At 37.8% G+C, this 25,837-nt stretch overlaps 1 protein-coding gene across 7 annotated transcripts in view; it reads right to left on the reverse strand.

The window, feature by feature from the left end:
• The window catches only part of RBBP5 (RB binding protein 5, histone lysine methyltransferase complex subunit), a 31,526-nt gene extending 15,360 nt beyond the window's left edge, over nt 1-16,166 (reverse strand). For all 7 annotated transcript variants that reach the window (XR_461579.2, XR_001627850.2, XM_007481251.2 and 4 more), the window contains exons 1-6: nt 16,029-16,166; nt 10,526-10,551; nt 10,018-10,190; nt 8,156-8,296; nt 7,608-7,770; nt 4,910-5,019 (exon numbers count right to left, since the gene is read on the reverse strand). Coding sequence is in view for 5 of the 7 variants with exons in the window: in XM_007481251.2 (XP_007481313.1) it covers nt 4,910-5,019; nt 7,608-7,770; nt 8,156-8,296; nt 10,018-10,190; nt 10,526-10,551; nt 16,029-16,047 (632 nt within the window). In the remaining 2 variants the exon portion in view is untranslated. The remainder of the gene's footprint in view (nt 1-4,909; nt 5,020-7,607; nt 7,771-8,155; nt 8,297-10,017; nt 10,191-10,525; nt 10,552-16,028) is intronic.
• Between the last annotated feature and the right edge of the window lie 9,671 nt (nt 16,167-25,837).

Consider the following 25,837-nt stretch of genomic DNA (forward strand, 5'->3'; position numbering starts at 1 on the left):
TACCTCCTAATCTTTGTCACAAGGATGCCTTGTGAATCAATTGGTCTTATCTCTCCTTGTACCAAAGCTCCTTGAAATCAAATATCAGTTCCTCTGCTTATATATTTCACTCTCCTGTGCACATACAAACTATAGTAAACCTTTAAACACTACCTATATTTGCCTCCAAAGTTTGATTGTTAGCTTATTAAATCCACAAGATTTTACTGAAGGATACAGTACCTTTTTCACTTTGGAATTGCTGGAAAAGTTCTAGTAAGGAAAATTTATTAGGTAAATGAAATGTTCTTCCTATAAGTGCTAAAATTTTTATTTTAATTATCCAGAGGCCTCAAGAGTGGAGGATTTTCCCTAATAAAGCCCCAGGGTAATAAGAAACTCAGTATGTGTCTTGAAATAATCAGGAACAGGAGTGTTGTGTACTTATGCTCATGGTACTGGGATAGCCCAGAGTAGGAAACAGAGCCCAACTCTCGCACAAAACCCTAGATCAGAAACTAAGAATGGAGAGAGGAATAAACTGAAGAAGATACAGACCACTATAAAGAACAATCATTGACTGAAAGATATACAAAAACCCAACCTAGAAGGAGAAAGTAATTCTCTAACAACCATAAGCAGAGACTCAAAAGAAAAAAATGGATCTTCCAAAATGATTACATAACTACCTAGAATAAAGCAACATATAGAAAATGAAATCAAAGTTTTGGAGTAAAGATTAGGAAAATAGCACAGAAGAAAAACATGGTATAAATTCTATTCAAGTAACAGATTCTTTGAAAGCCGGAAAGGACCAAATAAAAATCAATTAAAAATCAAATAAATCAAATAAAAATCCATGAGATAGCAACAAATGGTAGAACAAAATCTAAGGAATGAAAAAATTAAAATATCTGCTATCAAAAACAACCAACCATGCCATGGGTCAAGGAATTCTGATAATCTAAGAATCATCAGATTCCTTAAAAACTATATTTTTTAAAAGGTTGGATAGTATATTTCAAGAAAGCACAAATGAAAATTGTTTCAATCTATTAGAACCAAAGGACAAAATGAAGATAGAACCCATCAATCCCCTCCAGGAAGAAACATAAAAAAGAAACGTTACAGGAATAATAGTCCAAATGCAGGGATTCCATATCAAGGAAAAAATACTGTAAGCAGTCAGAAGGAGAATTCAAGTGTCAAAGAACCACAGTTGGGAAGACACAAGATTTGGAATCTTCTACCATAAATAGAAGGAAATTTTGGAATACATGGCTAAAGAGATAGGCTTAAAAGCAAGAACAACTTATCCTGAAAAACTGAGTATAATTTTACAGAGGGGGGGAAAAAGTGGCTTTTTAATCATTCCTGTTTTCCCACTCATTTGCCCATGCTGCTCTTATTCTTATTTGTCACCTTTAACTCTAATATTACCATTAATTCCATACTTCTTAACATGGCAGTCATCAAAGGATTCCTCAAAAAGATGAAGAAATATGACTATCAAGGTTATTGGTCTCTGCTGTTTGTCTAATAGTTAACCACCATCACCACCTTTTTTTTTTAATCTTATGCCCCTTTTAAAGTGGGGCACATCCTTAAAAAGTGAGTGTCAGTTCTGAGTATGCACTAGTGAATGGGAATCCTTTATTCCCTTGGTCTATTTTGACTTAACAATTTGGTAAATAATAACTTAATTTCTCCTATTTAGTACCTCACCAGAGAGTGAAGATAGGATTAACTCTCCTTTGTCTGCTTTTGAATTGAATCAACAAAAGCTTGAACACCCTATTTAGCACTAGGTGGAGGAGCTAGCAAGTCACTTAGAGAGCTCCACCCTTTCAACTCAATCAGCCAGGAAATGAGAATTCACACCTCCAGAAACTCAATCAGTCAGGAATCCTTTTGATCTCACAGACACTGCCCCATGGGCAGTGCTAGACAATTTGGAAAGTGTGATTGTCCCCTGTAAAGAGGGGATGGGACAAGAGGTCACTATAAAAGTCATGGAATCCTTTGGCTGGCTGCTGGTCTTGTGGAGGCAGTCTGGTGGAGACAGTCTTGTAGAGATTGTCTTCTAGGAGTTGTCTTCTGAAGAAAGTCTTTGAGGGAGCTTTGCTAGAGACTTTGGCTTAGATCTCAGCTTCAACTTGGTTCAGAATCTTGGTCTGCTTCTTGGGTGAGTGAAAAGGGCTGACTCCTCTCCTAGTTTCCATCTTGGAGGAGGCCACGGTGATTACTCACCACTGGTCCTCCTGGCTGAGGACTTGTATAGGTAGTTTCTCTAATCTCATTCACATTTCTCTACTTAAATAAACTTCTAACTTGAGATATAATAATTTCAGCAACCACGTCATTTCATATAAATTTAAGTCCAACAATTAAATTTAACCCTTACAGTCACAACCAGGCATGAGATTACTAGATAGTTACAAATGGTTGTAAGACGCCCAGAAATCCCTAATATAAAGAGCTTAGAGTTCAGTCCATCAAGTCCAGGAAGGCTAGATGGTCAAGGCCTAGAGCCCTAGGTCATGATTCTTAGCATAGTAAAACAACAAACACAGAGACCCAGATGTTCTATGATGGAGTAGAAAGATGAGCTATTACTGTTTTGCAGTGTCAACGTGTGGTCATTCCTTTTATTAAGTTCTTCTTATGCTGCAGGACAGACAACTAAGGTTTTTAGAGCTGTGTCTAAGAATGAGCAGTATAATCCTTCTGGAAAGTAACTTGGAATTATACCCCCAAAATGTCCATACTCTATCACCCAGAGATTTTACTACAGCCCAAGATAATCAATGACAGAAAGACCCCACATATACCAAAACATATTAACACTTCTGTGGTAGCAAAGAACTAAAAACAAACCTAAAAATAGATGCCTGTCACCTGGGGAATGATTAACAAATTGTGACATGTGATTGTGACATGTGAACAAAATGGATTTTTACTATGATATAAAAAAAAATATGAAGAATTCAGAGAAAGATGAGAAGACTGGTAAGAACAGATACAGACCGAAGTAAACAGAACCAGAAAGACTATATATATGAGATAAATTCAACAAAACAAATGGAAAAAATAAAACAAACCTTTATTCTATGTAATTACAATGATAATGCTTGGTGCCAAAGAGAAAGCATATATTCTTCCTTTAATTGCAGAGTTGAGAGACTATCAAGTATGGAATATTGCAAGTTTAATGTCAGAAAAGGTCAATATTCTGGTTAGTATTGAACTTTCATTTTTTAAAACCTTTATCTTCTGTCTTAAAATCAAAACTCTGTATTGATTCCAAGACAGAAGGGGAGTAAGGGTTAAGCAATGGAGGTTAAGTGATTTGTCCAGGGTCACCCAGCTAAGAAGACTTCTGAGGTCAGATCTAAATCCAGAACCTTCCCTCTCTAGGCTGGGCTCTCTATCCACTGAGCCACCCAGCTGGTCCTTGAATTATTTTTTAAAACGTTTTTAATCAAGCAATGGCTTGGCTAAACAGGCATGGGAAGGAGAAAGATACACTTGGAAATGAATACATTAAGAAAATTAAATTCACCAACAAGCATATAATTTTAAAAAACAAAGAGGAAAAAATGTTGACAGGGCAACTAGTGACACAGTGGATACAGAGCCAGACCTGGATTTGAGAGGGCCTGGGTTCAAATCTGGTCTCAGATACTTCCTAGCTGTGTGATTCTTGGCAAATCTCATTTGCCTAACCCTTCCCCTGCTGCCCTATAATTGTTTCCAGGACAAAAAGTAAATGTTAAAAAAATGTCAAGAGTTCCTAGAGACTTTTGTTAGAATAGCGTATATAAGCTCTATTAGTACATAGAAGCTATATGAAATTGTTCATCTGTAATACAAAGAATTTGAAACAGAAAATACAATTCTATTATCTTAATGAAAGGCCTTCTGAGTACTTTCACTTGCAAGAATCATTTCCAGATCAATTAAGGCATTGATTGCTGTATTTGTTTAAACGGCATTAAATTTTATGCCTGTAGGAACTTACTTAGAAGCATCTATTCATTTATCAAAGTAAAACTGCCCTAAAAATACATTAAAATGGTAAAATTCAATGTTAGAGAACTTCATACATACATACATACAGGCACTTGCATACAGTGCTTGAGGCAAAGCAAACTGCTGCCAACTCTCTCGACAGCAAAGTGGTCAATACAGAAGCAAAGGCAAAAAACTGATCCTACCCTTTGAGTAATTAGTACGGTAGTAATTCCACTATTAAAATTTTAATTTAAAGGGAAAAAGAGACTTGTTTGTAAGAAGATCAGTATATACTAAATCATTTTCAATGCATATTTAAAAGTAAATTGAGTCTTTAAAAGTTAATAATAAGAAAGGAATCTATCCTGAATGACTGAGTCTCCCCATATCAAAGACTTTACTATAAAGGTTAAATACCACTAAATAAATGTAAGAAGCAAAGTGCAACCAGGCCTGGAGACGGAAGGTCCTAAGTTCAAATCTGACCTCAGATCCTTATTGGCTATTTTGACCTTGGACAAGTCATTTGACCCCCACTGTCTAGCCTTTACCACTCTTCAGCCTTAGAACTGATACTTAGTATCAATTCTAAGACAGAAGGCAAATGTTAAAAAAGAAAAAGTAACAAAGTGCAGCTAACATAAAAATACTGAAAACATCCTAAATGAAATACTGTATCACATTATCTTAAAAACAACACAAAGAATGCACAGAAATATGGAAAAGTATATATAAAATAAAGTAACAAAAGAAAACCTAAGCATACCGTCTTCACTAAGACCATGTAAAAATATTTAAAACATAGAGAATAATTGCTACCAGAGCTTAATTTAACATTTCATAATAAAGCCAATTAAAAACAAAGTTAAAATATAAGACTAAAGCTGCCCTGAATAAAACCAGGGTCCTGACTCACCTCCCTTTCCGAGCAAATTCTATTGATTTTATAGCTGTGGTATTGCTGGTTCCAGTTGTTACTCGGAAAGAAGCAACTAGATCCTGGGTATCTGTTTTTAGGACCAAAATCTAAAGATTAAAGAAGAAGAAAATGAGCGTCCTGAAGACCAGTCAGCAGCCAGACCTGACTATTATTGGTAAATCAAGGATCATGTAGTATTTATTCAAAAGTCTAAATCCTATGAGTTAAATGGCATAGATCTTGTCAGTTAGCTTTACACTGATCTTTCTTTAAAGGACAGTGTTGGGGGAAGATGGGTAGCACAATGGATAGAGCCCCAAGCCTGAAGTTGGGAGGATTCTAGGTTCAAATCAGGCCTAGGACACATTGCTTCTGTGTGATCCTGGGCAAGTCACTTAACCCTGATTGCCTAGCCTTTGTCTATCTTCTATCTTAGAATTGATATTAAGACAGAAGGTAAAGGTTTAAAAAAAAGAAAGAAAAGGCAGTGTTGATATTCTTTTTATCAATATGTAAGAGCTCATGAGTACATAGGAAATCTAATTAGACACCAAATGATTAGGTATTCAAATGGCATTTTTATGTTTTCAAATAAAGGAATTAATAAGAGCCTAGAAAGGCTGCTACATTACAGCTATAAACTGTATTTATGAGTCAGAAGAACTAGATTATAATTTTAGCTCTTACAGTTATATGACCAAGAGAAAATCATTGAACTTCATCTGTTAAATCAAGAGAATATGTCTTCTGCCTATTTCACTAGATTGTTATGAGAAAAGTGATGTGGAAATCTTAAAGTACTATAAAATGTGACCTATTTTTGTTGTTTGTTTTTAACCAGACCTATTGGCAGAGGGAGTTCTCAATAAAGCATTTCCTCTACCAATGCAAATCTGCCCCTTCTCTCCAACCTATTGTCTTAAAAAAAATTGGCTGGCACACCAAGTAAAGTGGCTTGCTGAGGGTCACATAGCTAGCAGATGTGAGAAGTAGGACTTGAGGGCAGGCCTCCTAGGCTCTGAGAGGGGTTCTTCAGCCACTGTGCTCTGTTTTCTTTCAAGCTATTAGGATTATCATCATCATCTTTTCTGAGGAAGTTCAGCTTGAAAGAAAACAAACTGCTAGCCTAGACAAACTGCTATCCCTCTATTCTTTTAACATTTAGTGGTCTAAGAACTGATAGCTATTATCAGCACATCAGTATATCCATTAAAGACTTAGAGAAATACTTCTAGAACAACTAACACTTCAAAAAAGTACTAGTCAAGGCTGACTGAATTCACATGAAAGGTACAAAAGGCAATTAGCACTGGTTTCCAACAGTGTTTTTGTTAGGTTGGATTGGACTATACTAGTACCACCAGAACTTTGCCTCCATAACTTCCTACTACAGGGTGATCTTTCTCCTGCTTCTAATTCTTTTGCTTCTCTGAAATAAAAGTTTTTTTTTATCTGATATTGAATTGCTTTAATTTTAACTTTTTGCATTGCTTTGACTCCTTGTGTGGCCTTTATCTTTTTTGACTTTTACTTTCAATTACTAACCAAAAGTATCCAGAATTTCTGCCTTCCTGAAGACTTTATCAGGTTCCTCAAGGTGCCATGGGTGGTTTCTGAAATATTTCTTCATTCGTATTCCTAGATAGTGCTACTTTTTCCTCTCCTACTTTTTATTATGATATTAATTGTGTTATTCATCTAATTCTCATCTTTAGAAATTCCAAATAAGCATTTTCTAAAGAAGCCATGAAATGACTGGCTAAAGTGTTCAAAGCCAAAGACAACTATATTTATTAAAATTCAGGCAGAATAATAAAAAATCAATTCTGTTCCAGTAGAGGTTCAATAACCCTCTCATTTTAGAAATGAGGAAAAGGAGGCTCAACGAAATGAAGCGTGCGTGACTTAGGTTTTCTGACTCCAAATCCAATGTCTCATGCACAATAACATATTGCTTTCTTAGAGGGAAATAAGCTACTTAAAGAAAAGTAATGGGGGGGGGCAGTTAGATTGGTATACTGGATAAGTATCAGGAAAACCTGAGTTTAAGTCCCATCTCTGAGATGAACATTGGTTTCACAACCCTTGGACTTCAAGTCATCACACCTCTCTCTAAGTCCTTCAGGTAACTTTACTCATTGAGTATTTCCTATACTAATGAAATCACAGGTTCAGACTAAAGGAAAAAATTTGTTATTTTTACTCTTTTTAAGCATGTACATACCTCAGCTGGACTAAAAATGTGACTTAATTCAGGCCTTCAATGATCTACTTTGCTAAATATTAAAAAGTGTGTTCTCTTATACTTTTCACATATCCCTTTCAATCCTTTTTATACTATTTTGTGAACACTTTTTATAGAGAATATCTAATGGCAATTTTCTGCTCAGCCTCTAGGGATCTAAATTAATGAGGTTTTAATAAGTCTGCTTTTTTTTTCTTGGTGAAAAATCAAAGGAAAACAGACAGTAGAATTTTAGTAGGGGAAAATTTAGTACACAGCTGCTATAGACAGTTCTGTGCTATTATCTCACTGATACAAAGAATATAAGAAAGTACAGCTAAGAAAGACAAAATTGCCAAGTATGAATGAACAGGGCCAATGCTGATTTGGAGGAAGAGTTGCAAAATCCTACAACTGAATACTCTTTTGCAGGGTTGCCTTAATTCTGAAGATTTTGTCTTACATACTTACCTTCCCCTTCGCATTTCCTGTATAAATATATTCCCCTCGCCTATCGAAAGATGCAACGACATTCAGATCTGAATCATCATCTACCGGCAAGACGACATGTTTGGAATCAGAAAGGGTCAACATGACAGGAGCTGATTTCATGGGACATACAAGAACTTTGTTCCTGTTTAAAAAGACAAATGGTCCTCTGGTTGGTATTTTGGTATCTAAAGATGAATTCCCCGTCCCCCACCAAAGATCCTTACTTATTGACCTCCTTAAATATCCCAGCCTCCTAAAATCTCATCTAAAACAGTCATGCTTACTTTTCTATGTGTCAATTTTTCAAGTAAAAAAAAAATTCTGGTGTTTTAATTAAAAAACTACAATAAAATAAATTATTATTGGCTTCTCTTGAAATTTCAATGGCACCAGCAACCCACAAAAGACAAAATTAGCTGGAAACATTTGGGGGGGGGGGTTGACTCCGAATGGAAATGTTCACTAATCCAAAGTTAACTAATACAAATTAAGATCCCAACCCAAGAGATAATTTTGACTACACATACTGATCTCGGGGATGATACTGGACTTTCAGAATAGGTGAAGGGAATCGAAACCTCTGATCACAGTCCCCAGATAAGACATCCCACTGTGACACTATGTTATCAGTTGATGCACTCACAAGCTTGTGACCATCTCGACTCCAGCTTAAAAAAAAAAAAAAGGATATAAAAGTATAAAGGTTACTCTTTATAATATTGTAAATTCAGGCATACAAACTTCCAGTTTTTTATTTTCATAAAATATTTAACTGTCTATTTTGCTAGTGTATTTGCCTCCATTGTACTCTCTGAGCTTCTGTCTTTTTTTTTCTGCAGCTTTTATATTTAGTCCAAGGCATTTAAGTTTTTGGTGCTTCTAAAATGCTATGATCTGGAGAGTGATTTGTTCCCTGCCCTCCTGGTCTGTAAATTCCTGCCCCAATTTGGGTCTCTTGCTTGTGTGTGGTTGAATTTCAGAAGACTGCTGCTAGACTGTAGGGAGGTTCTGTAGTTTCAGGATTACTGTTTGCTGGTTCTCCAGTGGTTTTGGTCTCCTATCCTGGTTTATTCCATTAGAGGTTTATGTGTGGGCTAAAGGTTAGAAATGAGTTCCCCCTATTAGAGCCACATAGCTATGATTCCTGGACTTGTTCCTTATGCTTTACACAGGTAGAGAATCTTCTCCCTTGTAACTGCTCCTCTCTGCCCTGGAACTAAACCAAAAATGGGCAATGGGAGAAAGAGCTGCCAGATGACGCCCTTTCCTGCTCCCACAGCTAATACAGTGATCCCCTGGAATCTTTTTCTGCCTCAGTACTCAGTTCTTACTGTCCTTCAGTGCTAGGTTACTCCCCAATTGTGGCTGCTGCCAGAGTCCTATGACATTTCCATCTCTACTGAATGGCTGTAGCTACTACACTACACTCCTGACCAGCCCCAGCCTGGTGTCTGCAGATCTCTCTATCTTCCTAAGCTGTCTAGACTGGAAAAATAATTCACTATCATTTTTTCTTGGCTTTACCAATCAGAATTCAGTTTGGCTCAAGTTCTAGGTTATAGACAATGTGGAGGAGCTAAGGTAACAGTGTCAGCTATTTACTCTACCATCCTGACTGCTCCACCACTTTTCTATAATTCGGATTAGAAAATACACTGTCAGTCTGTCACACCACCAGAATTCATAGAACACAATGAGGTTGGCATCAGTGATTCAAGTTTTCTAACTGAAGGGAAATTCAGGTAAGGATGCTGACACAGGAGGCGTATAGTTTAAACCTCAAGGGGCAAGGCTTAAATATCTGTGCCTATGATCAATTAAAATCATTCTCTGTTTAGCTCAGGGGCTCTTAATTTTCTTGTGTCATGGACCCCTTTGACAATCTGGTGAAACCTGCATGGATCCCTTCTCAGAATGTTTTTATATGTATACAATAAATATATAGGATTACAAAGGAAACTAATCACATAAAAAAGCAGTTATCAAAATGTTATCAAAGCAAAAAAATGTTATTAAAGCTATTAATTCATGGTTTTGAAGTAAAGAATCCCTCCTCTAGCTCTGAGTGCCCATCTGTGCAAGCCCTGCTTTTTATAAGATTCCCTTGAGATTTTTTTGAGATTTCTGGTTTTGATCCTACTTTTACTTTAGACACCATCTCTCACCTCTGGTCCTTTTAGCTCCTCAACTTGTCTGGCTGATCTTAGTTCATTTAAACCAATTCTGATTTCCATTTGCAGATGAACTTCTTAGTTACCATCTACCCACAACTCCCCAAACCAGGGAGGTTTCAATCAGTACCATAAACTCTCCTCAGTAACAGTTTTTGATGATCACAGAGGAAAAAATATACATTTCAAGTTTAACATTTCAACAAAATATATCTCACCATAAAGAACAGACAGGATGAATGTGGGCACTAATTATTTTAGCAATGCCTCTTGTCAAAAAATCCCAGATGACGATTCGACCATCATTACAGCCAACAGCAAGCAATGTGCCCCATCTGTTAAAAGTACAGGTCAGGGCCATACTGATGCAATCCAAAGTTCCATCAGCCTCCTAAAGTACAAAATGAATACAGATGAATGACAACAGCAAGATACTATAATTCCTCAGGCTTCTCACTCAGTTTAAACATGTTTCTTGAACTTAAATTGTTATAGTACATGTAGTATATATGTAGTAGAGTAAAGGTATGAGTTCTGGCTAAAAATGACCATTTTTCCCCCCACCACTCAAAATAAAATACATAACTCTCAATGAAATTCAGAATAAGATCATCACCATAATGGATACTTCAAACAACTGTCATAAGAATCTGAAAATGTGCTTTCCCCCCAAAGCTAGCACTGCATAATCACTAAATAAAACCATGAAAGACACTGAAAGCTTACCTCTGGATAGTTCTGTCCAAAGGACTCTGTAAAAAAAAGAAACAAAGTATGTAAAATTTTTTAATAGTAGCAACAAAATTTAGAGTACCAGTGAAGGAGAACTCTCATGAGAACATCTATTTCACTTTTAGTTTTAATTATTAAAAAGTTTTTATTACACGGAGCCAAAAATCTGCCTCCCTATAAATCCTACCCTCTGATCCTCTATGAAGAGTAAATTTAATCTCTCCTTCTAGGGGATGGCCCTTCAATCTTTGACCATTGCTACTCTATCCCCCTAGGTTTCTTTATTCCAGATCAAACATCCTTACTTTTCTGATCATAAGCCATGCTTCAAGTTCCCTAATTTATAAAGTCACTCTAAAATAGTGGCTATCTTTTTTTGTGTGTCAAGAACTCCTCTGATAGTCTAGTAACATCTATGCACTCTTTAGAGAATACTTTTAAATAATGGAAGGAAACAATAAACTTCAGTTAGAGGCTTGTGAAAGAAAAGATGTAACTTTTTTTCATCCAGGTTCAAGGACTCCCAAAATCTATTCATGGACCTTTGGGGTATTCTGTGGGTGCCAACTTAAAAACCCCTGCTCTGAAAGCATGGCTCCCAGAAACTAATAAAGTACTTCAAACACAGGCTACCTAATATAAACTAGTGTGATTATCATATTCCATTTTGGGGGCAATATAATAAAATGTTGTAGAAGTCTGCATCCTTTTGCTAAAGTTCCATTCTGACATCTCATTCTAAGCATGGAGGTGATACCATATTTTCATTAGAAAAACAAGATCTGGCAAATCTAAGGAATTCAGAAAAGTTTCAAGGCCAGGGCCATGTGTCTCTTCAAGAACCAATCTAAGTTAAAGGCAGCTAGGTGGCACAGTGGATAGGATCTGGGTTCACTATAGACATTTCCTAGCTGTAACTGTAGGCACCAACTACCTAGCCCTTACCACTCTTCTGCCTGATACTTTGTATCAATTTTTTAAAGAAAAGGAAAAAAAAGAACCCATCTAAATTTTAAAGAAAGTATTATGATTTTGACCTGAGCAACACATGAAAACTAAAATGTGAAAAAATTCCAACCCAAATTATAATACTTTCTTTTTTTAGAGCATTTTTTAGAGCAAATTTTAGAGCAAAAAGGGACCTCAGTGGTCGGCTATTCTAATTAATACCAGAAAAAGAATCCCCAACACGGCATACTTAACAAACAACCATCTATTTCTATTTGAAGACTCTCAATGAGAATTATTTCCCAAAGCAACCCATTCTACTTTTGGAGACTTCTACTTATTAGAAGGTTTTTCCTGACATCGAGGCTGGATTTCCCTTTTTGTGGAGTATTTACTTTCTTTGAAGACTTGATCACATCCTTATCTGAAGTCACCAGAAATAGTCCATCATTTTAATAAAAAATTTGGTAATCCATTTCTTTTATCTCTCTGATTTACGTCTCCCTCTAAACCTCCTCCACCAACCAATTTGAGAAAAGCAAGTCTCTTTACTTGTTCCTACACCTACTTCACATCTCCACATTTGTACTGGTCACTGTTCTCCCTGTCTCCCTATTCTATTTCACTTATCTAAATCCTACCTACTTCTTTAATATCCAGATAAAGCCCCAATGATTCCATGACCACTCCAATGCCTTCTCTAAATTCCTATGAAGAAAAAGAAAACAGCATTTTTGGCTCACATATTCTGTTTTTGATTCATATTGAGTTTGCAATTAGCAAAAGCCTCTATTATCTTTTTAATATAAAAGCCATATCTCCATGATTTTTCTAAACTTAAATAATCAACCAATCAACAAACATTAAGAGGTGACAATCACTGTGCCTTTAAGTACTAGAGACATAAAAGACAAAAAAGGAAACCATCCATCCCTAAAGAGCTAACATTTTCTCAGGGGAAATAGCATATATATATACACATATATAAGGAAATTAAAAATATGTACCAGGTAAACAGAGTAATGAGAGGCAAAGAGGGATGAAGTGAAAAGGGCTTAATATTCTTCAGTTATTCCTAATTTTCATGTTAGATTTGGCCTGTGTTAATTTATTGAGTTCTTTTTGGATAATGATTCTGTCATCCAACAAGCCCTGGTTATCCTTTCACATTCCCATGATTTAAAAATATGGTTAGTATTCTTTCAATATCTTTATCCATAAAACAGATGAAAATATTAAATATGGAAATGCTAAGAACTGAGTCCTTGTACTGATTATTAACAACCTCTATCAAGGTTAACATCCATTAATCACATTCTTTTCATTTGATGACTTAACTTCTAGCTGTATATTTATTCAGCCTATGTTTCTCTATTGTGTATGCTAGGATATCATTAATTACTTTGTTAAATGCCTTACTGAAATCAAAATATACTTTTACTTAGAGCACAACAGAATCAGAATCCAAAAATATCACGGCAGTGTCTGATAGACAGCAACTATGAGTCTGGTAACTTTATTTAAAAAAAGAAATGAAGTTAGATTGGCAAGAATTGTTCTTAGTAAACTAGGCTAGATCCTAGTCAGTCAGTCAGTCAACAAGCATTTATTAAGTACCCCTTCCTATGGCTATTTGCCAGGCACCATATTAAGTGCTATGGATACAAAGAAAGGCAAAAACACTGTCCTTGCCCTCAAAATCATATTCTAAGGGGGAGTCAACATGTGAACAAGTATATTCAAAATACATAGAGTAGATGGAAGGTAGCCAAAGAAAAGAAATACCCAGAAGGTAAGATATGGATTGAGTCTTGAACTTAGAGGAATTAAAGTAACAGAGATGAAAGCAGAGCATTCCAGATGTTGTGGAAAGGCTAAGTAAAAAGGCACCAAAAAAAGGGGGGGGAGGGGATAGTTGTAAATGTGGCCCAGATAAGAAGACTAGCACAGTTTTATCATAGAATTTGTGGAGAGGAATAAAATATAAGAACAAGAGGAATTTAGAAAAGGAGCAAGTTGTGAAGGGCTTTAAAAGCTAAACAAATGGCCTCACATTTGATCCTTGGAATAATAGGGGATGATGGGCTACAGTAACAAGAGCAGACTCTCCTTTGGGAAAATCACTTGGATAAAAGAATAAAAGACAGAGCAAGAGATTTGGAGCAGAAAGGCCAATTAGGAGGTTAATGTAATAATGTAGGAAAGATGTGACAAGTGGTTGTGGCTTTGTGAATTGGGAGAAGGGGATTTATTATAATAGATGCTAAGGACAGAAATGGCAAGATTTGGCAGTAATAATATGCCAGAATTATAAGTCGGAAGGGACTCCAATAGCTCCAAACCTCTTTTGAAACAAATTTTCCCATTATAGATATGCTGGAGAAAAAGATCATCAGTCTCTGCTCAAAGACCTCCAAAAAGGGAGTACAGGTATCCCTTCCACACTGTAACTTTCCCCATCATAGTTTTGATATATCCCAGGTTAGTATAAGAAATTAAATGGAAATTTTGGGGAAGTTTTACAGAAGCCACAGAGACATGCAAAGGCCAGCAGATGACATAGAAAAAGTGTAGAAGCTCATTTTTACTTAACATTGACCGATATAAAGCCTTTTTCCAAATACTTAACCCAAATTTTTAAATAAGGTACTATAAACAACTCATCAAAGAAAAAGAAAACATTCAGGTTTCTTCTTTGGTACAAAAGGAGGACCAAAAAAGTTTATGTAGATTTTTCAGATCTCAAGGGTGCTGCATCCCTAATCCCTGTAATAATTAATGACCTCCTTAAACAGTTCAATCTATTTCTGTGGAACTAAATGTAAGTTCCAATGGAGCAGCTAGGTGGCACAGTGGATAGAGTGCTGAGTTTGGGGTTATCTGGCCTTCAGACTATTTGTGTGATACTGTGCAAGTCACTTAATGCTATATGCCTCAGTTTCCTAATCTGTAAAATGAGCTGGAGAAGGAAATAGCTAGGACAATCCCAAACAGGGTCAAGAGTCAGCTACAACTGAACAACAATAAATATAGGCGTCAAGAGGCTAAGAAGTATTTTTATCTTGTATTTGTCTCCCCCATCTCTAAATACAGTGTATCATTCTCCCAGTTACCCAGGATTTCCCAGTAGGTGTCTCTCCTGTCATCGCACTCTCTTTTGCCCTCCACATCCAATCAGTTGCCAAGTCCTATCCATTCTACCTTCATAACATATCAAATTCCCTTCTCTTCTCAGACATTGCCATCACCCTGATCCAGGACATCATCAACTCACATGACTATATCAATACTTGCAGGGTGATCTTCCAGTTTAACATCTTGACCCCCACTCTAGTCTATCCACCTTTCAGCAATCCAAATCATTTTCCTAATGTCACATACACTTATTTAAGAAACTCCGGGGGCTACCTGTAACCTTCAAGCCCATACTATAAAATCCTTTGTACATTTTTAAAAGCCATTTACAACATGGACCCTCCTATCTTTCCAATCTTCTTACACCTTCCTCTCTTCCACATACACTGTAGATGAGGAGGATGACAAGGAAGAGGAAGAGAAAGATTTAAGTGGGGAAGAGTTTGATAAGCAAGGAGGCAAGGATTGGGAAGTAGATGAAGAACTTGAACTTGGTGAAGAAGAAAGTGGACAAAACACAAAAGGAGAACCTGAAGACAAGAAAGATGAATGTGACTAAATGGAACAACCTATTTTGAAAAATTCCTATTGTAATTTGACTATGTTGGGAATCCAGTGAGGATGGCCTCCCATGCTAGTTCTCCCACAAGACATTTTCCTCTCCCTACTCTCTTCATTTTCACTAGCATGTGAAATTTTCTTCTTTATCTCCTGATACCTTGGCTTCAAATTAAAATGACAATCCCACTTTTTACAAGAAGCATCTTTTATGCTTCCATTCTTTCTAAGGGTATCTCCAGTTCCTCCTATAAGTGTCAAGTTTGCGCATAGTTGTTTGCATCTTGTCTCTGCTTTTAGCTATGAGTTCCCTGAAAGCAGGAACTGTTTTCTTTTCCCCCTTTCCTGCATCCCCAGCACTTAGTACAGTGCCTGTCCTTAACAGGTGCTTAAGAGATGCTTGCTGACTGACTGAGGTAGGGACTGTGTGATTTTTCACACAGGACAGTCTTGAACAGAGTTTGGTAAAAAGGTGGTTGAAGTAAAACCACGTTTTGTCTAGTTTCACTTTCTACTTCAGGAATAATCCTCCTTCAGCTATGGACTCCCCGAAGGCTAGGCTCGGGCAATCTCTTCCTTTCCTCTCGTTTCAGGGCAATGGGCAAGCCGGACACACATGAAGCACCAACTACACTGGGCAGGAACCTATTCTAGTGCATGATGTCTGCACACAGAATAGCTGGAATACACGTGAAGTGCCAGACAGACACACCCACGCACCATCCCCATCCTGATCACTCCGGCAGAGGCTCGAACACTAGCTGCCTACACGGCGGGAGCCGCCGCCACTCGCCTGGGCTGAGAGCAGCTGGCGACAGATGCTGTCCCCACCCCACGGGACCCTACGGCTTCTCACCCAACAGCTCCAAGTTCATCCCGGCGGACAGTCAGGGCCAGGGATCAGGGTCCGACTCCGCCTCCACCCACCCCGCGCTTGGGGCCGCGTCTAGGGAGCGGACGCAGGGAATGTTCGGAGACGCAGGGGGCTTCGCCTGTTCGGAGGACCCCGCCGCTTCTGCTCCCGCTTCCGTTTCCTTTTCCCTTCCCGGGCTGGGAGTGGAGCTGCCCAAGATAATGCCTAAACTGGCCAGAAGCCCAGAGGCTTTACGGGAGAGATGACTTGGTGGTCTTTCAGACCCCGCCAAGATAAGATTCTTGACCTGTTTGCAGGATTTTGGATATCAGTGGCTAAGATCGTAGGAAACGCTAAAGGCGACTGAAGTAATCAGGCAACAATGGAGACAGAATAGGTTACTTATAAAAGTGTCCCGTCCAGCAACGTGAGACCCCATCGCAACAGTTCCGAACAAAGATGCAGGGACAAGTAAAGGGGGTGGGAAATAAAGGACAACCGGAAAAGCCCGGCAGTGACGCCCGGAAATGCTTGTATGCGCATAGCCTCCCGCCCCTCGAGTGAGAGTAAGCGGGTGTTGGCGCTTAGTTTCTCCTCCTTCTTGTTTCCTCGCCGCATCCATAGAGCAGGTGGTCTCCGGCGTAGCTGCGCGGCCAAGGTGGAGGCCCGAGGGCTGTGTTCTTTGTCCGAGTATCGCCGCAGTGGCCTGCCGCCGGGTGAGGAGGTGGTCGGAGAAACGGGAGAAGGGTCGCTGTGGGTAGGAGTTGAGAGGCGGACCATGATTTGCGGGACCTTGGGGGTGGTTTGGGAAGTGTGGCCCCCTTCCCCGACCTAGTCGGGCGGCAGGGCAAACCTCCCTCGCCGGGGTACGAAGCAGAGTGAGGAGCGAGGCCCGCAGGGGCCATCTTAGACCCCTGGCACTATACGCCCGTTCTTAAAGCTCCCCCACCGAGCACTCGGTCTCCAACCCTTTTCATGGGGTAGATGTGGAAACTGAGGCACAGAGGTTTCGAGACTGGGCTCCCAGCGCTCCCCACCCCACCCCAACCCCCGGCTAACGAAGGGACAGATCTAGGATCTTAACCTAGAACTTTTACCCTTTCTCTCCCTTCCCCAATTCACTTCTCAGGCTTAAAATCCTTACTTGAGCTTCATGGGTGTCCAGGAACAAGACAGTGTATCAATAGTGAACTTTGATAAGATAGTCGCTGGGGACTGTTTTTAGTCTCGAAACTCAAAACCTTTTTAGCTTCATAAAATTGCTAGGCTTATCTGTCAATAAGCATTTAAGGGCCTACTATGTGCCAGGGAAAATGCAGTCCCTGAATTGCCTGGGGAGTTCATAGTCTAATGGGGAAAGACTGCAAGCGAACAGATACATACAAACAAGCTATAAATAGGAGGTAATCCACAAGTAGAAGTCACTAGAATTAAAAGGGATCTGGAGTGGTTCCCTGGAGAAAGTAGGATTTTTGCTAGGATTTGAAGGAAGCCAGGTTGGGAAGGGAGAGAATTCAAGGCATGAGAAAGCACCAGAGATAACGTCTGGAGCAGAGGGCTTATTCTTAGAATAGCAAGGAAGCCAAAGAATTGAAAAGTACTTTGGAAAATATTAGGTTTAAGAAGACTGGAAAGGTTAGGGGGAACAGACTAAATTATGAAAGATTTGTGCTTCACTATTATAACACTTCCATAACATGAATAGTCATCAGAATAGGACTTTGATGAAATTCTATATGTGTTAATACATCATATGTAGCAATTAAGTACCTACAAGGGGCAAAGCAGAATGTTAGGCCTTCAGTGTTACAGTAGCCATGGGGTTAAACTAGATAGTTAGGGTTGTGAAATGTAGTAGAAGCCCCTCGCTTTGGAATGTTTCAACTAAATTGTAGAGAATTCTTTCGGTGGAATGAAAGCTTTCAGAACTTATTTCTGTTCAGTTTTCTGAGGAAGAAGCTCTTGCTGTAGTAATCAAAATAACTCAGCACTGTCTGTACTACTAATAATAGTTGAAATTTGTATAGTACTTGAAGATTTTCAAAGTTTCTCTCTATACATTTTATCACTGAGTTCTTACAAGGACCCTGTGAAGTGTGTGTTATTACTTCTTAATTAAAAAAAATTTTTTAAGGAAGATCCATTGTCTCTGCTTTCCAAAACCCCATTTCCCTTCCATTGAGAAAGAAAGAAAATATGTGTAATCAAACAAAAGTCCTGCCTTGGTCATTTCCAAAAAATAATATGCTTTGGCCTGAACTCTTGACTCCATCTCTTCTCTGTCAAGAGATAGGTAACAAGAGATAGATGACAACCAGTTTCTAAGTCTTTTAAAGTTGATTATTGTCGGTATGTAAATTGTTTTGGTGATTTTGCTAATTTTCATTCTGCATTATTTCATACAGGTCTTTCCATATTTCTCTGAAACTATCCCCTATAATTCTTTGTTAATACAGTTTTATTTTCAAATCCAAATTCTCTCTCCTACCTGTTGATCCTCCCACCCACTGAGAAAGCAAGAAAAAAATCCTTATTAGATACATATAGTCAAGCAAAATAAATTACTGCATTGTTCATATCCAGAAAAAAAGAAAACGCAAACAAACAAACAACTTATACCTCAGGCCTCACTCTTTAATGCATTGCCTCTCTATCTGGTTATGGATAATATGTGGTCATCTTGTTGATTAGAGTTCTTAAATCTTCCAAAGTAGTTTTTACAGTGTCTACATCAATTCAGAGTCTCACGAGGTTTCTCTAAATCCATCCCTTTGATCATTTGTCACAGCACAGTAGTATTTTGTCCATTTGTTCCTTCTTTCCCTAGTAGATGGGCTTTAAACAAGTTCTAAATCCAAGGTCAGTACTGCTTTCCAAATAGTGAATTTGTTGCAGAAGGAAAATGGGATCTGTAGAATCACAAAGATAATAGGTGTCATAGGTTGACTAGGAAAGGTCTGGACCTTCAGTAAATAACTGCTTATTGGTTGAGGACCCTGGCACAGTTTGTTAAAAGCATGGATATTTTGGTCACAAGGTCTTGGACTATTACATCTCAAAATTCTGACTAACTAACCTGCTAGTTGCTATCTTTGAAAGGCTTAGCTGCCCAAAGATAAAGAGATAAGCAGAATGTCCAAATGTTCAAAAATGGGAAGATTGGGAGGTTAATCTAATTCCTAGTAGTTTCTAGAACTAATTATTAAAGGAATGGTTTGTGATTACTTAGAAATTGAAGAAGTGGTCATAAGAGTGAACATGAACTGACTTGAGAACAAATTGTACCAGACTATCCAGATTTCCATTTTTGGTCATAAAATGCCATGGACATCATGTACCCAGTTTCTTATTTTCTTATGACTAAGTTTCTTATTTTCTTGTGAACAAGATGGAGAAATATAGGCTTGGGTTCAGAACTGGTTAAATGACTGAACCCAAAGAGAGTTGATTAATGGGTCCTTGCCAACATGGAGGAAGTTTGTATTGGAATTTGCCCTCAACAGTCAGGGAGTTCTTATTGTTCCTGTTCTGCTCAACATTCTTATTAGTGATTTAGTTGAAGGTCTAAGGAGCATACTTATCAAATTTGTGAGGCACACAGCATAGACATAACTCTCAAACCAAAGGTTGAATTGACATCCCAAAAGATTTCAACATGCAGAATCAATGGGTTTTAGTTAACAAAATCATATTTAATAGAGGCCGATGTAAAGACTTGTACTTGAGTAAAAAAAAAATCAACTGCACAAGTACAGGATTATATAGATATGGCTATAAAATAGCTATTGTGAAAAAAGATAAAGGGGTTCCAGAGGATCGTAACCATGTAACAGTATGAAATGGAAACCCAACAAACACTGCAGCTCTAGGCTGCATTTGTTGAAGTCAAGCATCCAGAATAAGGGAGTGATCATCCCCCCTACTCACCACTGATCAGAACACTTAGAGCAGGGTCATTGACAACATGCTGGAATACATCCATAAGAGAGTATTAGGATGGTGAATGCCTTTCACATGAGGATTGACCACCTCGAAAAGAGAAAAACTAAACATGAAACTTGTCTTCAGATGTTTGAAAGACTATTATGTGGACAAGGGATTAGATTTGTAACCTTGAATAAATCCTTTAACCTCTAGACTTCTGTTTCTTCATTAAGATGTGAGGGGGTTAGATTAGATGACAGCTAAGGTCCCTTTCAACTCTAAATCTAAAATTCTATGAGTTCAGTTTAACTAAGGAGTGTAGACCTAGGAGCAATTGATGAAAGTTATATAGGAAGATTATTTCAGAATCTAAATATAAAGCAAAATATCCTGAAATTTCTTGGTTTCTTTTAAAAATATTTTTTTCTAGTGGTAGAAAATCTTGATAAAGCTTATATCATAATTGCTTATATTTAGAGCTCATTGAGGTCTACAAAGTGCTTTTCTCACAACAGTGTATAAGATAATCTAATTACTGTTGTGCTCAAAGCCACATAGTAAGTAGGTGGGCTGAAACAAGTCTTCTGACTACTGTGTCCTGGATTTTTTTTCCACTTAATTATGGCAGTTGACTGGTTTTTCTTTGAGAGGCATAGGTTTTTATTATTGGGTTTAGGGGAATGTCCTCTGTAAACCTTAAAGCACTATAAAAATATAAATTACCATTATATGAGAGGAAAGAGACATTTGACCAGAAAACTAAGCTTACCTTCAGTATTTAATATCCACTATGGGCTATGCTGACTCTCCCACTAAGGGCCTCCTATGGATCCTCTCTAATGTCAGCTATTTTTTTTTTATTTGTTTAAGTTAACTAGACAAGCCCACTCCAATGAGCCAGGACACTCCCTGGCAGCCACCAGGAATCACAGAGAATGAGCTTGGGGGAAAGAAATGCTACAGTAGCACTAATAGGCCCCAGTGCTACAGAGTTTGTGAGCTGAAGAATACAGAAAGTAAATGAACTGAGATGAGGAGAAAAGACTTAATGAGAACTGACATCATGGCATCCAGTTGGACTGTGCAGTGGGATCACAGACTACAAGATTTTTAAGGATTTGGGAGGAAAAGTCATTTGGACAATAAAGGCAGCTCACCTCTTAGTTATATAAGAGGAAAGAAAATTGGGGGGGGGGGGGACACAAAGGAAAAATATAAACCCCCAAAGCTATCCACAGAATTACAAGATTTAGAATTAGAAATTAGAATTAGAAAGATCTTCTGGTTTATCTATTATATTATAGGATCCCCAATAGGTGGTTATTTGGTCTTCACTTAAAGATATCCATTGATGAAGACCTCTTCCAGGACAACACATTCCACTTTTGAACAATTGAAAGTGTTAGGAAGTTTTCCTTATTTTAAGGTAAAATTTGCTTCCTTATAATTAACAAACATTGTTCCTAGTTCTTTCTGCTAAAGCCAAGCCAAAAAAAAGAGTTCACCCTTTAATAAAAAGTTAAATGAAAAAATCCCTCAGTTTTCCTAAATCTAAGCCAACAGAACCTGATCAGATGGACTGAGATCTGGGCATAGAGGTTGCCTGGCTTTCACCCCTCAAAACTATTTTCAAAGAGCACATCTTCCAGAATTAAAAAAAAACAGCCACATTTATTCATTCCTTCCTTCCCTTAAATAAAGGGAATATAAAAATAGCTCCAGTGTATCAGCTTCATGTGTTACATTGGTAAGTAGTATGCTATACAAAAATTAATTGTGGGAAAGGGTGGGGGAGGGGAGGGCTAAGAGCTGGATCCCAGCCCTGATGTGTGGTCTTTGTACATCTGTGAAATTTAGGGGATTGGACAAGATGCTGTAAGATCCCTTCTAGCTTTCCTGAGAGTCTAGAGTTTTAAGGGGAACTTAATCCTAGTCACTGCTCTTCCAGTATATCATTTTGGTTCCCAGAGGTTTCTGCCCCTTGGTTTTTCCCAAATAGTATGTACCTTATTCATGTTATTTCCTATTGTTTTCCTACTACAAACACTTTTGTTTTTGTTTGTTTGTTTGGTTTCCGTCTATCCCTACAGGAAGTATCACCCTACATTCATCAGCATTCTTGAGTTTTTCTCCTACCTCTTGGATCTACAGCTTGTAATAAGAAGCTAGCCAGCTCTCAGTGATCCAGGTAACACTGCTGCATCTCTTGTGATGCTGCCACCCATAAAAACAGAAAATCTTGCATGTAGTAGGTGTTAATAAAACAATCCTTGTGGGGATGATGACATCATATAATGATGGAAAGCATTAAGAGTTTCTTCTATCTAGAGGCATTTAATAAATATTCAACTTAATTCATTGAAAGTAATTCCAATAATAGCATTTCACCTAGTGAGTCAATCAAGTATTATGGAAGACTCATTCTGTAGATTATACAAAAGTACAAAATACCTCCCTGCCTTTATTGATTTGGAGTGCTCAAAATGAATAGAATACATTTTAAAAATTATTCATTATGATCATCATTAGTCATAGGATTTACGATTTTAACAATGTTTAGGCTCTTTATAGCAGTGCAAATGGAAACCTACTCACTTATCCTATATAATTTATATGTGTTCTCCCACCAGGTCTTCATGAATATTCTACCTAGGATCCCTACAGACTTTTTTTTTTCCCCAAAAAAACCTTTACCTTCTGTATTAGTATCAATTCTAATACAGAAGAGCAGCAAGGGCTAGACAGTTGAAGTTAAGTAACTTGCCCAGGGTCACACAGCTAGGAAGTTTGTGAGGCCAGATATCTACCCAGGTCCTCCTAACTCCAGACCTGATAACCCTATTCACAGTGCTACATAGCTTCCCCCTACATAGACTTTTAAGAGACTCTACCAAATGTCTTGATCTTTCTCCAGATCTTCAAACATTCTATTACCAGCACAGCAGTCAAGATCTTTATCTGTTATGTTTTGCTCTTTCTACAGTCTGGCCGACCTCCCTTTTCCAAATATATATTTCCTGGATGATAATACTTTATGCTACTTTTTGCACTAAGGTTATCTTTGGTAATAGGCTACAGTCTACTTGTGATCATTATTTATATATCCATTGTCCTTTGAGTCATCCACAGTTTTGACTATCCTGAGATCAACGTATTTATATAGTTCTCAGTCATATACATATCACCAGAAAGATATTGCTGTTAAAAAGATGAAGTTTTATTTCAGGTGCAGCTTGGGATTGTTGAAAATACTAGTTTCCCAAATTAAATCCCATTCAATTCAATTCTGTTTGCAGTGTAGTACCCATCCAGGAGATATATGCCAATGGACATATATGTAGATATATGTAGATGGTCCATCCAACCACATTGCCATGGTCTAGACAATAGGCCTTCTTTATCGATTTGGTTTTCTGTGGATTATTAGGCTGCACTAATTAGAGTGATCATGACTCATTGAAGAAGCTCTGCCACACACATCAGCCTTGCTAAAATCAGCACAGATCTCTCTGAACAGAAGAGCTAAATATGATGATGAGACAGGTCTACAGAAAGGTTAGTGTGAGACTCAAGCCAGATGATCCCAAGGGCAGTTACATAAGAAACAGGAGTACCGAAGTAAACAGGAAAATTGTACAGCTCTATACACACTTCTGTGGCTATTTTTTTTCTTCATCAGGGATGGCATAATGACCCACCTTAGATTCTAACTTGACTTAATTCCCAGTTGGTAATTTTGTACTCAGTAGGACAAAAAATGGTACTTGGAGAGATGGAGCCAGGAAGAATATTGGAGTAGAGCAGGTATACAGGATCCTGGAGATGATGTCATTTTAAAAGCTAATGAGCCTCCCCATGTTTTCACTAATGCACCTCACTCTGCTTTGGGTGGCTCTAATTTGGGGTGTTTCCTGACATCAAACCAACATTTCTCTGTTTACAGTTTTTTTATATTGCTCCTACTTCTGCCCTCTGGAGCCAAACAGAAAACGTCTAATCTCTCTTCCACTAGACAACTCTTTATATACTTAAAGAAACTGTCATATTTCCCTTAGTTTTCTTCAGGCTGAATATCCCTAGGCCCTTTAATCCTCATATGGTATAGACTGAAAACCTTTCATTTTCCTGGTTGCCCTCCTTTGGACATTCTCCAACTTATCAATGACCAATAAACTGATTCCCTGATTTTTGTACGGATATTTGTACAGATGTGATCTAACCAGAGTAGAGTACATAAGTACTATCATTTCCTTATTCCTAGAAGCTATACCTCCCTTACTACAATCCAAAGTCACACTAGCTTTTTTGGTTGCCACATCACACTAATGATTCATTGAGTTTACATATATCCCAAAGCCCCAAATTTTGAAGGGAAAGGACTAACTGCTGCCTAACAATGCCTTCCCTATCCTTGGACATTTAAAAAATTTTATTTTTTTCTAATTATTTGTTATCTCTCACTCCCCTAATTATAATCCTTCCCCCCCCCCCCCCCCCACTGAACAAAAGAAAAAGAGAAACTATGTTTCATTCATCTCCATCCTTTTGCACCGAGGTTTGTAATTTCATTGATTAGAGCTCTAAAATTTTTCAAACACGTTTTTCCTTTTGTTATAAAAATTGTTCTTCATTTCTGCTTGTTGTCATAAAACTGTTCATTTTACCATGTGGGATAATACAGTTCTTCTTAAGTTTCCTCTGAGATCATCCACTCTCATCATTTCTTATAACACAAAAATTCCTTTGCACTCATATACCAAAATTCGTTTAGCCATTTTGAAATAAGTGGATATCTCCCTAGTTTTTCCTACTAGGAAAAGGGTTGCGTGCACGCGCATGTGGTCACACACACACACACACACACACACACACACACACACACACACACACACACACACACACACACACTACCCTAACCAGGCATTGGAGTAGGATAGGAAATCCATTATCAAGAATTGTAGAACTGATACAGATTTATTATAGTAAATACTTATTCTCTAATGAATACATGATCAAAGGCTATAAACAATTTTTAAAGAGAAAATGCAAAATGCTAGTATAATATGAAAATTTGTTCAAACACTTTAATTTTTGGAAATATGCAAAGTGAAACAATAAACTACTACCTGGCACCTATTGTGTTGATAAAAAGATTAAATTCAAAGTTGCTGGGAACTGGGGGGTGAAGGTGGGAGAGGAATAAGCACTCTATAGTCTTTTAGCTTTTGTAAAGCCTGAGTTTCTTCATCTGTAAAATGATGATAATATTTGCCCTACTCCCACTTCATAGGGTTAGGGTGGGCTAAGTGCTTTGTAAATCTTCAAGAATTAGTAATAATAGCCAGTAGTTATATAGCACTTAGTAGAAGCCAGGAACTGTACTGAGCACTTTACAGTTATTGTCTCATTTGATCCTCACAACAATCTAGGAGGTAGGTGTCATTATCCCCATTTTACAGATGAGGCACATAAACTAAGTGACTTGCTCAGGATCTCACAGCTAAGAAGTATCTGAAGCTGAATTGTATAACTCGGGTCTTCCTAACTCCAGGCCCAGCCCTCCATCCACTGTGTCACCTAGCTGCCTCACATACCTCAACAGGTAGTCGTTTGGGGTCTGCTTTAACTTCTCTTGATAGGGAATTTACTACCTCTTTAGTACATAGGCAGCAGTTACAAGTCCAAAAATTTAATTCAGGTTCTTCAGCTCTTTTCTTAGCAAAGATACCTTCTCTTATATAATTCCTATCACTTAGCTTTTTAAACTGTTTAATGGTTCTGTATGCAACCACAGGAACTGGTAAGCCAAGGAAATGCTATTTGGAGCTGAAAGACTTGGATTAAAATTATAAAAAGTAGATGTGTCTGTCATTTTCAGTGCACTGAAT

This window comes from Monodelphis domestica, chromosome 2 (genome assembly GCF_027887165.1).
Source record: "Monodelphis domestica isolate mMonDom1 chromosome 2, mMonDom1.pri, whole genome shotgun sequence".
In the NCBI taxonomy this organism is placed as follows: Eukaryota; Metazoa; Chordata; class Mammalia; order Didelphimorphia; family Didelphidae; genus Monodelphis; species Monodelphis domestica.